The following is a 14,439-nucleotide window of genomic DNA, read 5'->3' on the forward strand; positions in this document are numbered from 1 at the left end:
TTCGTTATTTAGAATACCAAAAACAAACTTGCAATATTTCTTCGTCTTTCCTTAATACTGCCAGCTTGGTAAAAAGATGATTGACATATTTGATCATAATGTTAAAAGTATTTAGGAAAATAATCAACAAATAATCAGTTATCATTTGTTGGGAAGAATACCTAAGATACAACAAAGTCTTCTTTCAAGCTTTATATAATTTGAAATAATTTGTAATAAGATATATTATTACAGTTGAGGTTTATGGAAATATTTTGCTATTAATTGAATTAATGGAGCATATTTAAATTGATATTGAAAAAAAACTGTTATCTTTTGTGAAACAAGAAGAATTACAAATACCTTTATGTGATTAAGAACCCTCTAAACTGAAGCAGTGATTGTTTTCAAACTGTCTGCCTTTGTCAGGCTGTTTTCCTTTCCTCCCTTTGCCAAAAGGTGTAAAAAGGTCTCCCGAATACAGTTTCTGTGGAGAAAATTACACCTTTTTTATTGCAAAATTTTAAGAATTCCCAATTCAGCTCTAACATAGAATAACAATTTATGAAAAAAGGGTCAAATAGTGTATTTCAAGAATTTAATAATTGATGTATTTGCCTTCCAAGTTTGGAAAGTACAAGTCTTTTGGAAAAACAACAACATTTTTTACCAGAGACTCATAGTTCTCCAAATTAGGAAGTAATGGTTTTTGAAAAATCACTGTGTCACAAGAGTTTGTTTAAATCATCAAAACTGTGAAAACTTTCACCAACTTCAACAACATTAACAAAAGCAGCAATCTACATAATTCTCTCTTGGAGTTTTAATAACAATAAGTTTTATATGATATTTTAGCTTAAATCTGTTGTTTTTTTCTGAAAAAAAAATCAGCAGTACTGTCATATAGTCTTGGTTTCATTAAATTATAAGGGTCATTAACCTTTATCATAACTCAAGTTCATGATATTCAAATGAAATTTGGTCCATATGCTGCTAGCGATAATACACTCATGTACAGCAAAACCAGTATCCAGTATTGCCAAGTGTTGAATTGTTTGCTTGGCTGCACTCTTGTTAAAGTATTAAGTATACATATGTACTAGATCATTAGTGTTAACATCTCAGTGTTGATGGCAACTTGTTGGAAAAGTTCTTTATGAAAATCCCCTGAGCAAAGGCATATATATCACTAATTTAGTCACTTATTTGATTAAATGCTCAATGCCCTTGAACAATTGCTTTAAATATATATATATATTTATTTATTTGATAAATATTGTGATCCAACTCTTCAAGTTATGAATTAAGCATTTACAAACATAATTCTTGTCTCTTCTGCCTAAGTCTTCATATGCATTTGATATACATGTATACCTATATTCATATAATATAGTATTGTCAAACAATAAAAGGTGGGAGGTATAATTTGTTTTTATTTTACATTTGAAAGAACTGTAGTTAAATAGACAAAGTTTTTAGTGAGTTCATTCAAAGGTACCTTTTCAATAAAAGTTAAAAACCTGTAAAATTTCATAAATAAATATTGCTTTTACTAGTTCTGCTAAGTACTAGACACATACATTTTGATTATATATGTGTTTTACATCCAGAATGACTCTCAGCTTCAGAACAGAACTATCGCGGATGATAAAACTAGGAATGAATCCAGAAATAAGGATTGAGAGCTCATGATTTAATATGGTTTAGTTATTTTATTTTTTTGCTAGATATTTACATTAAAAGGATTAAGAAGTACCTTGAAATGGATAGACATGATCTTGTAAACAAATTCAACGTACAAGTACTGGTAGGTCTAAGCTTGTAGCTCTGCTTTGGGCTAGGAACCCTCATACTAAGTTTGAGAGTTTTCCTCTGTTATCATCTTTGAATTATGTTTGATGTACTTGTCATTATTGAAAAAAAAACGCTGACTGTGGTACAGACTTTTATTGTTGCATGAATACATACAAATATGTATTGTTTTAAAGGCATCTGTCACTATGAAGAAAGTTTGCCTAAATGATGCTCCTTTAAATGCATGCCATTTTGGTGGCAAACAACCGGTTTTTGATTCTGTCTGATGGCAAACCTATTTGCTGATTTTGATTTTAATTAGGCTTTGACACTTGAACAGTTTAAAGTATATTGTTCAATAAGAGAGATTCTATGTCGCAGGTCTGACATATTCCATGCAGTTGTTTCCAAATGATACCCGCTACCCATCGGCAAGTGATTAAATAGACCAAGAGATCTTGCGTCCAGTGTGTCTACAATTGTATATGACCTTCACACTTGTTCACAACTCATTGCAAAAATATTCAGCATTGGAATGTGTACATGCGGAGATTTGCTTATCATTTTAAAAAGTGTTAAAACAAATATTCAGGTTTGTGTTTCCCTAACTGGTTCAGTTCATTGTTATCTCAGAAAGTGTTGTTGAACCATGTTTTAAAGAATTAACTGAAATTTGAACGAAAGAAAAATAAACCGAATATCTTATTCTTCTGTGTACCTACATAAATATTAATTATTGTATTATAGAAAAGTTGAAAACCCTTTACAGAATACAACTGTTCCAGTCTATATATATATTACCATATTCATTATGTTTGTGAATAAAGTGAAAACAAAACATTATGAGTTTTTAACTGAATTTGATACAACAGTGAGGATTTTACGTTATAACTTCCTCTAAAACTCTTAGTAACATCCATTGAGCTACATGATAAAATCATGTATGAATTTTAGACGTGCATTTGGGGATTTTTTTGTATAGGAAGACGTCTATTTTTAGAAGGTAAGTATCATCTTCTACGAAAACATCAACAATTAATTTAAATATTTAAAAAAGTAAGATATTTTCGTATTGGTCCAAACTAAAATCGGAACCCATATTCGGAATGACTGCCTGTATCTATTTTAGAGTAGCTAAAAACAACATGACCTAAGACAAACTGTATATATGTCTCAATTAAATTTTTAAAATTATGAAGTTTTGGTTAAGGTGTTGTCTGTGTACCCATGTTTATTATTCCAAGTTTACCATTTTCGGTAAAAAAAAATGCTCCTAAATTGTTTCATGTTAAACAAAAAAATCTACAATTCCTATTTTTTTTTATATTTTCATTGTTTTCAGAATAAAACGTTATGGTACCCATAGCTAGATTTTTGAACACATCCATTACATTTATGAAAAAGGGAAATATATGAACAAAATAAGATTGAACAAATATGACAGGATTAAAAGAGCACACTCGGCCACAGAGTGAGAATAAACAGACTATGCTGGACAATAGACAAAGATAAAACAGAGGAAACTGGGAACAGAATGGTATCAAACAGGCTGGACAACAGACAAAGATAAAACAGAGTAAACTGGGAACAGAATTGTATCAAACAGGCTTGACAACAGACAAAGATAAAACAGAGTAAACTGGGAACTGAATGGGATCAAACAGGCTGGACGACGGATAAAGATAAAACAGAGTAAACTGGGAACTGAATGGGATCAAACGGGCTGGACAACAGACAGAGATAAAACAGGGTTAACTGGGAACTGAATGGGATCAAACAGACTGGACAACGGAAAACGATAAAAGAAAGTAAACTGGGAACTGAATGGGATCAAACAAGAGTACATTGGACGGCAGAGTTGGATTAATCAGTTAGCTGGATGACAGGATGAGATTAAACATAGTATGTTGGACACAGGGATAATTGAAAGGAACGTCCTAAATTAAGTAACGAGAGGATGCAAGATGCAACAGTAAAGTGAAAAAGAATCAACAAATCCATTTGCTGAAAGCAATAGTATCGTATAGTATTACTCTACATTTAAGCCAAAATCAGGCAGAAAAGAAATGGATGTCAATGAATTCAGAGTCTTTAGAACTTAAAAAATGATAGAGGAATAAACTCAAGAGGGTCATCGGTCAAAGCAACGAAAACTGTTTATTGAAGCCAAAGAGCTGCATGTAAAAATGTCACTTCCAATTAAGGCAAATCTGGTAAAATGAACAGTAAATGTGAGCATTTATTTTAAGAATTGACTCAAAATGTTTTCGAAGGAAGTGTTAATTACAGAAGTAGCTGCTCATCATCAGAAGAAACATAGGATCCAGGAGGCTGTTTCACGAAGACTCCTTTTTGCAATTTCAAACCTTTTGAGATATGCTCAGCAGCGTAATCGTGAACAATCTCGTATACGTATGTATATGAATAGCTAATATGATTCTGGAGGAAATTTATGAAATAGCTGATATATGTTTCTTGAGAAAATCCGAAAAGCCATCTGGTTTACATAGAAACATTATTTTGTAATTTTGTATCCTCATTAGCCATGTCAGATTGTAGTATACGTAACTGATAGCCAACTGTTGAACATTCACAGATTCACTGTTGAACTTTCACTGATTGAAGTTTTAATCAATTATAGTACCAAACCTCTTGACTCTTGTTTTAGTACATGAATGATATAAAATACGCATGTGAAGCGTTCTCGACAAGTTTTTGTTGAACCGATAAGTTTCTATTGACACCTTTCAAGTAGAACCGTAAACGACCAGCTCCTTCTCATTCCTCTTAATATTAACGTTCAATGTTCTCATGGAGAACACTGATGGCATAGTTATAGGTATACACTATGTTTAGGTCGATCAGTACATTTGCCAACACAGACATAGAGTCAAATTTGACTGTGAAACCCACATTAATTATATTTCCAAAACATTTCTAATGGAAATGTTATAATCAGTTATAATTGACACTATGTTGTCTTTCGAGCATTTACACTCATTTTGCTTGTTTGCAAATTAGCTTTGCAAGTTAAGTGTGTCTTGTATTCCTCTCGTTTTTCAACTGTGCTGTCTTCAAATATCATGTTTTCATGTTTAATGTACTATTCATTTTTTATCACAAATAGTTTCTTGCAGATTGTATTCCACACAGCACGCACACAATCAAAGAGTATACATTTAACTACTGTCTCTTGGACTGCTATGAATTATGAATTCACTCTGATTAAATTAACTTTGTGGTCATTTTTAGTTCTTCTTGCAAGTCAGTTGAGTAGGGAAAGGGACTGGAAACTGATACCCAGATGGTAGTGAAACGGTACTGTATGATACCTTTTTTCCTAGTAGTACATTCTTGTAGTATTTCGAATACATTTATTTCCTGAACTAGACTGCTCAATATTGTATTGCCCAAGGGTAATCGTTGCCCTGCTGGTTTCTTCCAGACCTGGCATAAGAGAGTCATCATATGCGCCAATATTCCAGCGAACCAGCGCGTGTTCGTATGGGTCCATGTGGCTACGCCAAACGCACCTCGTTATGGCTAAATAGTCGAGACTTGAGAGAGCGAGGCGGTACTCGAATCCGTTATGATCAGAATTCACTTGTTTCTACTCCGGCTTCTTTAAATAATTTCTTTTCATAAAAATAAACGCAATTTTATCTGCTCAAGTTCATGCTTAGTTTTAAATAATACTTCGATGCGTTTCATTTCCTTTTTTGTTGCAACATGATGTATATCAAACTCATATATTTAAGGTTGCGTTTACATTCTCATTTTATACTTTGTTGTAATGTTATGCGTCAGTGCCGTACTGAATATGGTAGACATAATCTTTTCATTTCGCAAGGTGCAGAGCAAAGGCTTTCTCTCTTGCCCGCCTCATCAATGCATTCTTTATTGCCATGATATGGAATTCCCTTTACTCACATACACCATCTTTGCACACAATGCCTTCTTCCTGCTCTTGACAGTCGGCATTGCCATACTCGTAGGCGTCTCATGCGTGTCATCAGCTCAGGTTACTAAGCTGGATTATACGGGGCAGGTCATTCAGCCTGACATCTCGGACAATATTTTCGTCTGCCTCATTACGCTGCATTTTGATCCAATAAACATCTGTGACGGGATAGGATAGCCATGTTTTCGTATTCCTCTCACTGCAACTTCTAAAGCGCTGTTTTCCTCTATTATATTTTATGTTGTGATTATTGACGCGGGTACTTGATACTCGAGTTTTGAAGCACTCGCTGTTAAATTTATTATATATCGTTTCAAAATTCGCTTATTAAAGTTCTGAAGATCGGGAAAGTTTAGCCAACATTCTGTCTCCGACCTAGATAATTAACACAAACGTGCCCTTCGAAAAAATCTTCTTGCCAGCATTGTGTTGTTCCTCATCCTCCTGATTTGTCACCTTAGAAATGAGTTTTAATAGCCGTAATCCTGATGATCATTTCCCAACCTGGGCGTTCATGTTAATAGTTCCTCCTTTAAAATTTCGCTGCGTGTGAATATATGTTCAAAATAATATATGATTCCTTTTAAAGCAAAGACTGTCATTACCTTCAGGTATCTATCTTATCTCATTGGTTTTTATTTTTTCCTTTTCATCTCCCTTAAAGAAGTCCTATTTTTTCAGATGTATTGCTGGAGAGCCTGCCCTGTAAGACGACCTTCAATATTTAGAACTACTCCTTTTAAAATCATGAACGGAATAGAAACTTCTTTCACTGATCATTGATTTCACTCGGTTTTGGGGTCTCTTTCATTAGGTTTTAATTACATTTCGACATGGCATTCAGCGTTGTTAAATATTTTTCAGAGTCAGTGAAGAATTGCCAATATTGTGGACGAAGATTTATGGGTAGAACGGCACTAGAGGAACACATCCGAACACATACAGGAGAAAAACCCTTTAAATGTGACGAGTGTGGAAAGACGTTTGCGCTGAAGGGCAATATGAAGAAACATAAGATGACTCATATTAAAAATTGCCAAATTTGGAGCTTATCAGGCTAACGGCGATTTCTCCTTTCCGTGCTATTGAACCGTTAACAGCTTGTAAGCTTGTTTAGCAATTATGTATCCATTGATAAGAATTCCAGATAATGTTTGGTTCTTCTGGCAAGGCAGGTTGACTTGAAAAAGTCACCATGACTGGAAACTGATGGTTCCATTGTTTTTCCCTAGTTGTACATTGTAACATGTCGTCCATCTAAATTAATTTAATTTAGTGTATTTGTTCGAAAACAACTGCACAGTATTGTAGAACCGTATTTAAAAATAATAATAATAAAGATTAAGGCAAATCAGTGTCATCTTCTTGCCCTGGACATTCGGTATTGCCCTAATTGTAGGTATTGTTACATAACGTGTTATCAGTACAGGTTACCAAGCCTGTAGCGAACGGGTCAGGTGCTGCTTCGTCACTTTATTCTCAGTTGTCCTCATAGCACAATTATATCTGTGTATCTAGAATTCTCCATGTTCCGGACAGTCATCAATGTCCTCTTCGCTGGGCGTAGATCAAATGCCATTGGAATTAGTCGCCAAGTCGGCACCACAAAACGTGTGACAGGCAGGGTAGTTTTTCTCGTTCTTACATGTCGGACACTGTTTTCGTCCGCTCTGTCAAATGAACTGCATTCTTTCTGCTTCCATTTGCATTTCCCGAAACACACCTATGTGCTCCTAAACCTTGTCTAGATGGCAATAGTATCACAAGTGCTATCAGAAGCAGTCGCCAAGTCACTACCACAAGTTGGAAAGACAGGGCTGAGAGTTACTTTCGTCCGCACCTTTTAGACAGTTATTCGTTCGTCTCTTCAGTTCATTGTGGGTCACCATTAATGAGACTTGCGCATTCCCGATCTTCCCGACACAGGAATCTGTGCAGAACGTCTTCATGGTACGAACTGTCGGCTGTGTCCCTATAATAGTAAATTGCACTTGTGCATTCCGCACAGGTTACTTAGCCATCATCTCCATATAGTAACGGTTTATCATATTTTCACAGTATATAATTATATATTATTAATCAGTCAAAGTATGTATGTCGTATATTGAATAAGGATAGGGTTCTTTATAATTGTCACGGCTACTATTTTTGTTGATGAAATTTCAACAAATAGACATGTATTTCAAAATGCAAATACTTGGAAACTGTTCACTTTTTACTGGAGACCTTTAATTTCAAATAAACTTGTTTTGTATTGTATTACTTAGGAATACAAAGTATACATATGTACGTTCTAATTTCCAAAAATACAGTTGCATTTTGTTGAAAACGAAAATGCTGACATTTCCTCACTCTGGTAAAATATAGTTGTTTGATTATGTTACTGTTTCATAACGGTTAAATATTGCATTGATGATTGCGTTGATAACTTGTTTTTGAAGTTTTGTTTGCTATGTTTTTTTTTACAAATTATTGTGACAGACAGCTAGATATGCTTCCGTTCTCTCAAGTTCAAATTCAAAATTGTAATAAAACAGGGAAGAATTTTTATTCTTCGATTACCTTAGTCTGCTTGTTGTTATTAGCACCTACGTTTAAGCTCGTATACTCGTGCTGTAATACCATTGGAGTCGCTGTGCAAAACTTGGCTGTATCTCAAACCTTTCATAATATTAAATTTATGAACATGTTGCAAGACAAACACAAACATATATAGCTGTCGAGTTATGCTCATTGTTCGACTGAAAAAAATCACCCGACATTCCCTCAGCGGGACTCTTGTTTTTTTAAGCGAAGTGTTTTTCTTTTAAATTTAAGTGTCGTTAAGCAAACCTGTGAAAACGTCCTTACAGTGTCCTTAAAACTGCTATAATTATGACAGAAGTTATTTGATATTGTTAGTTTTACTGACCTTAAAAAGCTGTTTCGTAAAGAATAATAACAAGCTTTATCGCGCCTTCATCACGAATGCCATTGGCCCAAGACTGCTCAAGCGGTGACCCTATATTTTTCCATATTGGTTCATTTATCTTTGTATTCTGCCAAAATGGCTTCTATACATGTATAAAGAAAATAATCTCAAAACGTGTTGGCGTCTTGAACAATGTTAACAAGTTGTCGCCATAATATATACGTTACGGGGTTAATAGGTGACCCGATATGGGATATACGGGGCGCAGGAAACCATATTCTGGTTCGTGATTGAGCTTAAGTCTACAGTAGAAAATGCACTTTGTAAGATGAATTTAAAATGCAAACGAAACCAAACAAGTTTTACGGACAAAGTTATCTTGTTAAATTTTGCAAAAATCGAACGTCGACCAGAAATGAAACAGAAGTACTCAATATTGACACACACATGCACGTTTAAACCACTTTCTGCGCACTTCGTCATCTATGTATGTGTAAAACTACTGGTTCGTTGTCGTGTAGATTTTGCGCACTTCGTCACCCATGTATATATTAGTGTTAAACACTACTGGTTCGTGATCGTGTAGATTACTTTTTGCGCACTTCGTCACCAATGTATATATTAGTGTAAAACACTACTGGTTAATGTTCGTGTAGACTATTTTTGCGCACTTCTCATCCATGTATGTGTAAAACACTTCTGGTTGGTGATGGTGTAGATTACTTTTGTGCACTTTGTCATCTATGAGTGCGTTCATTGTAGAAGTTTCAAATGGCTTGTGTGAAATCAGAGGGAAAAAGATAAATGCAAGTTTTATCGAGATAACAAGGTAGAGTTAATCAACAGCAAAAAAATATACGTACACGTCGTGTATTGCAGCCACCCTAAGGATGTGGTTATCGCTTTGGTATGGTCAGCGAAATCATTGGACGAGGGGGTTAAGTCAGTTTCAACAGCTCGGTCATTCGTTTTTTCCACGAATATGTGATGTGTCGCATTGTAAGTTAAAATTGTATCGTTGTGCGCTTAAGTACCAATTCACTAGTCTTTAAAGCGATACAATTTCTGCGACAAGTTTAAATATGTTTAATAAAACCGTTGAAGTAAATCAATATCCCAGTTGATTTAAAAATAGTTTAGTTTATCTCGACATGACATTAAGTGTTGTTAATATTTTCAGAGTCATTGAGGAATTGCCAATATTGTGGACGGAGGTTTATGGGTAAATCGGCCTTAGAGGAACACATCCGAACACACACAGGAGAGAAACCCTTTAAATGTGACGAGTGTGGAAAGACGTTTGCGCTTAAGGGCAATATGAAGAAACATAAGATCACTCATCTCAACTTGAATTCGATCGAGTTTGGAAAGAACTGAGTCAATATTTGTGAATTTTTCTTTGACACCATGGCGTACTTTTTATGTGTGTTTAAGTAAATGGAGTGTGCATTGAAGATTTCAAAAAATACAAATGCTTTGTTAAACATTAAGATTTAATCGAATTGTAAGCTTGGTTTTGTGTGTGCGTGTTCAATTATAGGATGTGCTTTTTGTTAGGTGGAACTAGTATAGATGATGTTTTTATCCCCTATTGGATATTCGTTGAAATACTTGTTCGAATGTTATCGTTGCTTTTGTATCCGGAGACTTAAATAACTTGAATTGAGGACAACTTTTTTGTACAAACCATTATATAACATAAAAAACTCTGATCATCATCAATACCGTGTTTTAGGCGCAATTTTTGTATCAAACAAAATTCAATATTAACCTATGAAAGATTTACTTAGCCGGCGAATATGTATATGCATTCTAAATAAAATCATTTCTCTCAAGTAACAGTTTATTTTACTGTTTATATGAAAATCCTTGTTTCTGTTTGTTATGCTCCCTAAAGGATGGCATATATAGTATACGCACTAGCCGTCCTTTGTTATTATTGATGGCATTTCATTTAAACTTCAAAAAAATGTAGAGCACAATGGAAAGGTGTGTTCTGAATACAATTCGGGCTCTTTTTTTCTCAACGTTCAAGGTCACGCTTGGAGGATTGCCATGTCTCGTACATATGTAAAATTATTCTTTGTTTTGTTAAGGTTCTTATTGTTCCATTTAAATGTATCCGGACTTGTGTGAAAAGGCAAAGTTGTAATTTAGTTCCCTTTGGTTTAAACAATTTTCCAACTACATTTCATTCATTTATGGCAGTGTTGTTTTATTTTCTCTTTGCTTCTGATACGGCCAAATCGGGGGCTTTGATGCAATACTTTAATTAATGCAAAACCGATTTTCTTGTGGATGTATGTTTTAGACTTTCTGTTTGCATTGGTATGTATTTGCAGATTTGAAATTTGTGAAATTAAATGTAAAATATATCTCTAGTGTAACGTATAACGTTGGGGAAAACATGGTTAGGTTAATGGGAAATAACAAAGCAAACTAGACACCTGTTAAGATTCGAGTTACACGACATCATGTATTCAGCTAATATTTATTTAATCATATGTCTCTCAACTCGTCACAAACACGTCATACATTACACCACGCGTACGTGTATAGTGTTAACAATTTAAGTCCTATATCTTACAACGAGATAGCATTGCAAGTGCTATTGATCCGACACTAACAATACGCATTTAAGTCATTGTTTTCATTTGAATTCATAACTCTTAAACTTTATTTATGAACCACCTCACGTCTTTCTGGTAAAAAACGTTACTAGCTTCTCTGTAAGAATGGGTTTCGTCATAGTCTTAGTGTCGTCGTTGGTGTCTGCTTGCAATATCTTTTAAATATGCCATGACTAAATCATTCAAAATATTCAGATGCAAAATTTGCAAAATGCCTTTAACTCTATCATTGATGTCAACCGAAAAGTTACCATTGAATATGAATATTTCTGCATTATGAAGTTTTGCTGGCCTATTTGCCTATTTTTTCTATAGTATAATCAGAAAAATGTACCGTAGGTTCTAGGGATAGATAAACTGTCTGAAAACAACAACAAAAAAGACTAGCGTTCACAATCGCTTTCGGTGCTCGTTTTATAATTTTATTTAAACAGTACTGGAATTTGAATGATAACATTTTTGGGCAAGTTTTTTTTTTTCATTTGTGTGATAATAACATTAATTCATTCATTTAAAGGTGGTTGTAAGATTGAATGAAGATTTTTTTATCATTTCAGACAGCAATTACAAAGTGTACAATTGTGGATATTGTCCGAAAAAGTTTGGAAACAGATGTGACCTTTCTCGGCATGAGCGGTCACATACAGGAGAGAAACCATTTAGTTGTGACCAGTGTGGAAGGGCATTCAATGTTAAGAGTAACATGACAAGACATAAATTGACACATATGAATTTACTGTAATGAGTATGGAGAACAATTAAATTGCGTATCAAGAATAGAAATATAACACGCATTTGTGTGACCCTTTTAAGAGTTCTGGAGGCCGTTAAAATTGAGGATTTTTATAGTAACTTCAATACTATTTTTTAACTTTGTGTTGATTTTTAATACAAGTTAAAGTTCAATTATAAAGCAAAATAATGAAACACAAAGATGGTTTCAACCTAAAATCTTAAATGAAACGGACCCAGGCAATAACAAAATCAATATGAACAACCTTAACTGACAAACCATGATCTTTAATTTAAAGACACAGGAATTTGAAGACTTACATGTAGTTCATGATGACATCGAGATTGATCTGACATATGAAAAAGAATAACTCTAATCTTATTTAAAAAACATTGTGTATTCAATAATTAAGTAATATATATACCTACAAATTAGTCGCGTCCGGTGAAACCAGGTCTTGTTCTTATGCGAAAGTATGTCACCAGAATGGTCGAATAAGTGTGGTCGTTTAACTAAACTATACCTATGTTTTAAACGATTTTTCTATTTATAAGCGATTCTTCTATTTATAGACCTGATTTTGTATTTATAAAATGAATGCCTTTTGTCTGCACTACAATTGTTCGTCAACGCATTTTCTTTTATAAATGTAATATATGTACAAAAACAACAATTACAAGATGATGGAGACAGTTGAATCATAATTTGCATCAATTGTATGCTCACGTTAAAAGGCTAAATCTTATTGTTCATCATCGCTTCATATATTGCCAATGCCCTATTTGTACAGTGTATCTGCATTGAATAAAAATAAATTTACAAACAAAAAATGGTTAGTTTATCATAAAATGGCCTTCCCGGTGTGGTAGCTAAATAAGAACTTGTTCTATTTGTAGTATTTAATCATCAAAATGAACAACGTCTGAAATACAAAATACAGAAAATCAGTCAACACATTGAAAGCCTTGAATTGTTTACATTGCAGAATTGACTAGATCGGATATTGCATAGAATACACATAATATCAATATCTAAAGATGTAGCAAGAAGTACAATTCTAGGCCCTTAAATATACCTATGATTTAATGTTTGAAGCCCCGTTTAATTTAGCTGCTGGCTTGTACAATAATTCGTTACAAATGGCATATTTAATTCAAGGGGCACTAACTCTCGTTTGAGGTTGGGTATCTTCCGTACCAACTGTTCCGTACGATGTAGTCTCATTATCGTATAGTAGCCAATTGACTTAAATTTACCGTTGGCGTTATACACGAGTGCATGGATGCTATGCGCGACACAACCTCCCTTGTTGTTACGCGTAACTGTGAGTGGAAATTCGAATGCAATTTAAAAAGTAACATCTGAAGCACGATGTGTAACTGACAGGCAGACAGACAAACAGTGCGACTTATACATGCCTCATATAAAGCGTCTTATTTGCTTGTAGACCACTGTGTTGCCTTTTTAAGTTTCAATGATGCATAATTTCAATATACATTTGTAATTTTCATATGTATTTGCTCCAATAACATGTTGGGTTGGGTGATAGGACTGTTTATCTATAAGAAAAAATTCGATTTGCGACTGCTGGATTATAATTGCGATCGTAAAAATGTTTTGGTCAAATTTGATTGTATACACCCTTTGAAACTAAAAGGACATTGTCGGTCGGTAGATTGTCTAGAGACCGATTCTTGTAGAAAAGTAGGTCGATAACAGTTTCAACAAAGAACATGAAACTTCATTGGAATGTTGCCTTTGCCTTAGATGCTCAAACGTCAATGCCACTGCGAACAGTGTTTTAAGACTTCCGTAGCTCGGAAGTTGGAACAAGGACAATGAAACTTAATGATAGATTGTCTTTGACTCTGAGATTGCCCTAACTTTATCGGGGTTTAAATAGTTCATGGTCAACACTACCGGATCCATACGGATGTATGTGGATTTTCCATTTGCCATATCTTATCAGTTACATGTTGGACGATGTAATCGGCATTTAAACAAGATCGAGAAAGAAACGGAGGTGGAAACTACATGTAACAGCTCCTCTTCGAATTATTAAAATACAAAAGAGTTCATGTACATTAGTAATGGACTACTAATGAATAATAAAGAGCATTTGATAGTTGGAAAACCTCCATAATTTGATCAATAAATTTGAAAATAATCATTATACCATTTGTTAAATGTTTATGTTGTAAGTTTCATTTAATTATCGTGTTTTTGGGGGTATTCGTTGGCATATAAAACAGAAATAACATAAATATTGCATACACAACAAACACCCTTTTTACTGAATGTCACATCTTATAGTGCTAGTGCGTTCTCCCCCAAAACTGTGCAATGCGTCAACACTCAAGCAGGTTGATGTGCTTAGATAGTTAGAATACGAAGGCATGCCATCACTAGAATATATCGAGTAGCTTGAACG

At 34.2% G+C, this 14,439-nt stretch overlaps 1 protein-coding gene across 6 annotated transcripts in view; it reads left to right on the forward strand.

The window, feature by feature from the left end:
- Positions 1-14,439, forward strand: part of LOC128206275 (zinc finger protein with KRAB and SCAN domains 1-like) — a 30,900-nt gene that overhangs the window by 9,254 nt on the left and 7,207 nt on the right. Inside the window, exons 5-6 of one of the 6 annotated variants that reach the window (XM_052908641.1) lie at positions 6,599-6,837; positions 9,826-9,950. The exons of 2 other annotated variants lie outside the window; for them this stretch is intronic. In XM_052908641.1, coding sequence (XP_052764601.1) covers positions 6,599-6,795 — 197 coding nt within the window. In that variant the 3' untranslated portion in view covers positions 6,796-6,837; positions 9,826-9,950. 3 more of the 6 variants (XM_052908643.1, XM_052908640.1, XM_052908639.1) reach the window with 3 other exon arrangements.

The sequence above is a fragment of the Mya arenaria genome, chromosome 10 (assembly GCF_026914265.1).
Source record: "Mya arenaria isolate MELC-2E11 chromosome 10, ASM2691426v1".
Lineage (NCBI taxonomy): Eukaryota > Metazoa > Mollusca > Bivalvia > Myida > Myidae > Mya > Mya arenaria.